This window comes from Trypanosoma equiperdum (genome assembly GCF_001457755.1).
Source record: "Trypanosoma equiperdum strain OVI genome assembly, contig: ctg_1453, whole genome shotgun sequence".
Lineage (NCBI taxonomy): Eukaryota > Euglenozoa > Kinetoplastea > Trypanosomatida > Trypanosomatidae > Trypanosoma > Trypanosoma equiperdum.
The window spans coordinates 4,981-6,540 of record NW_027123453.1 but is presented as its reverse complement, the minus strand read 5'-3'; the positions used below and the strand labels follow the sequence as shown (position 1 = coordinate 6,540).

The 1,560-nt window shown below is 47.4% G+C and overlaps 1 pseudogene across 1 annotated transcript; it reads left to right on the top strand.

Moving 5' to 3' along the window:
- Positions 1–47: 47 nt before the first annotated feature.
- TEOVI_000910000:pseudogene lies at positions 48–1,560 on the top strand (annotated as a pseudogene). Its single transcript is given in 2 exon segments — positions 48–1,253; positions 1,255–1,560. Coding segments are annotated over 2 exon segments (1,512 nt in total).

Sequence of the window (1,560 nt, the reverse complement as noted above, 5' to 3'; positions counted from 1 at the left end):
CTCTGAATAAAGAAGCACCACGAAAAAGGGTTCCATACGTCCGCCTTATGCAGTTTGCTGCAGTATTAGCGCTCATGCTAGTGAGCTTTCATAACGGCTATGCGTGAAACATAGTAGAAGGTGCAAACAAAGTAGAATTTAGTTTGCTGTGTGATTTACTGGCGCTGGTAGAAGCTACTGTAACGTTACCGCCGACCACAAACGACGGTGACAATGCTCTCTCGGATATATTGCGTTTGAACATGAGCGTCAGCGACAAATCTCGGCAGAAAATGTTCAAAAAGAAAACAGATGAGACCGAATACCACGGAATGTTGCCCGACAGCACAAAGGACCACGGAGGATGGGCAGAAATGTGGTCGCGGTGGAACAAGGCGATAAAAGCTTTAAAAGTGGACAAAAAGGAACAAGACTTAGCCCAAGCGGGTCTACAGAAACTCTCTAACGAGGAAGCAACAGCACTACGGGCCCACCTAAAGCCGATACTCGAAAAAATACTATAAATAGAGCAGGCACGAGCAAACTTACAACAAGCGCTAGCTAAGCCGGACGCGTCACAACTAAAGGAAACTCTGCAGACAACCTTCTTCAGCGCGGTCGGCACAACAAAGGCGAACGTCCAATACACCGACGCGTTCAGAATGAGTGGATGCACCAACTACGAATCTTGCTGCAATATAACGCCAGGTACAGGAAAAGCAAAATCTGTAGCGGCAGTAGTAGCATGTCTGTGTTCGAAGGCGAGCGGCAACGCAGCTGACGGGGCGTGCGGCCAAAGAACGGGGCTATCGACTGCCTGGGCAGTGGCAAGCCCAGTATCCATCACAAAGATTACGGAAGCGATCGCATTCTGTCCGGGCACAACGAACGCTGATCTGACCAGCAAGCGGCTTGAAGCGCCTTTGTCGGGCCTAACACGACAGATGAAAATAGTCGGCACCGACGGTTACTTGAAGGAATTTAAGGCCACAAAACGCAGCTGTGAGGACTCCAACGGCCTTTGCGTCAAATATACATCCTTTACTGGAAACGACGGGAAAGCCTTTGAGGACATACCATGGGTAAACACACTGTTAACGCTGGTAACCGAGTTAAAGTAGAGGGAGAAAGCGGCAGCACAAGCATCCTTTCTCGCTGAAAGGCTTATAGCCAAAAAATAAGTGACCTATACCTTGGTGGAAACCGCCAAGCAAGCAACAAAGCTAGCTAAAGTAACACACGACAGCGAAGGGACAGGCAGCAAGCAAATAAATCGAGCAACAAAGCAAAGATTGCATGATACACAAGGATAACAGAACTGTCCGCGAAAAAACAGCAAACTGCAAATGGGAAGAAAAAGATGGAAAAGGAGAATGCAAACCTAAACCAAGAACAGAAACCCCAGGAGCAGGAGCAGGAGCTGATGAAGCTGCATGGACCACAACATAGAAATGCAAAGGGAAATTGGAACCCGAATACACCAAGGCTCCTAAATGTAAATGGGAAAATAATGCTTGCAAAGATTCCAGTATTCTCGTCAATAAGAAATTGGCTCTAATGACCACTGCTTTTATGAGTTTG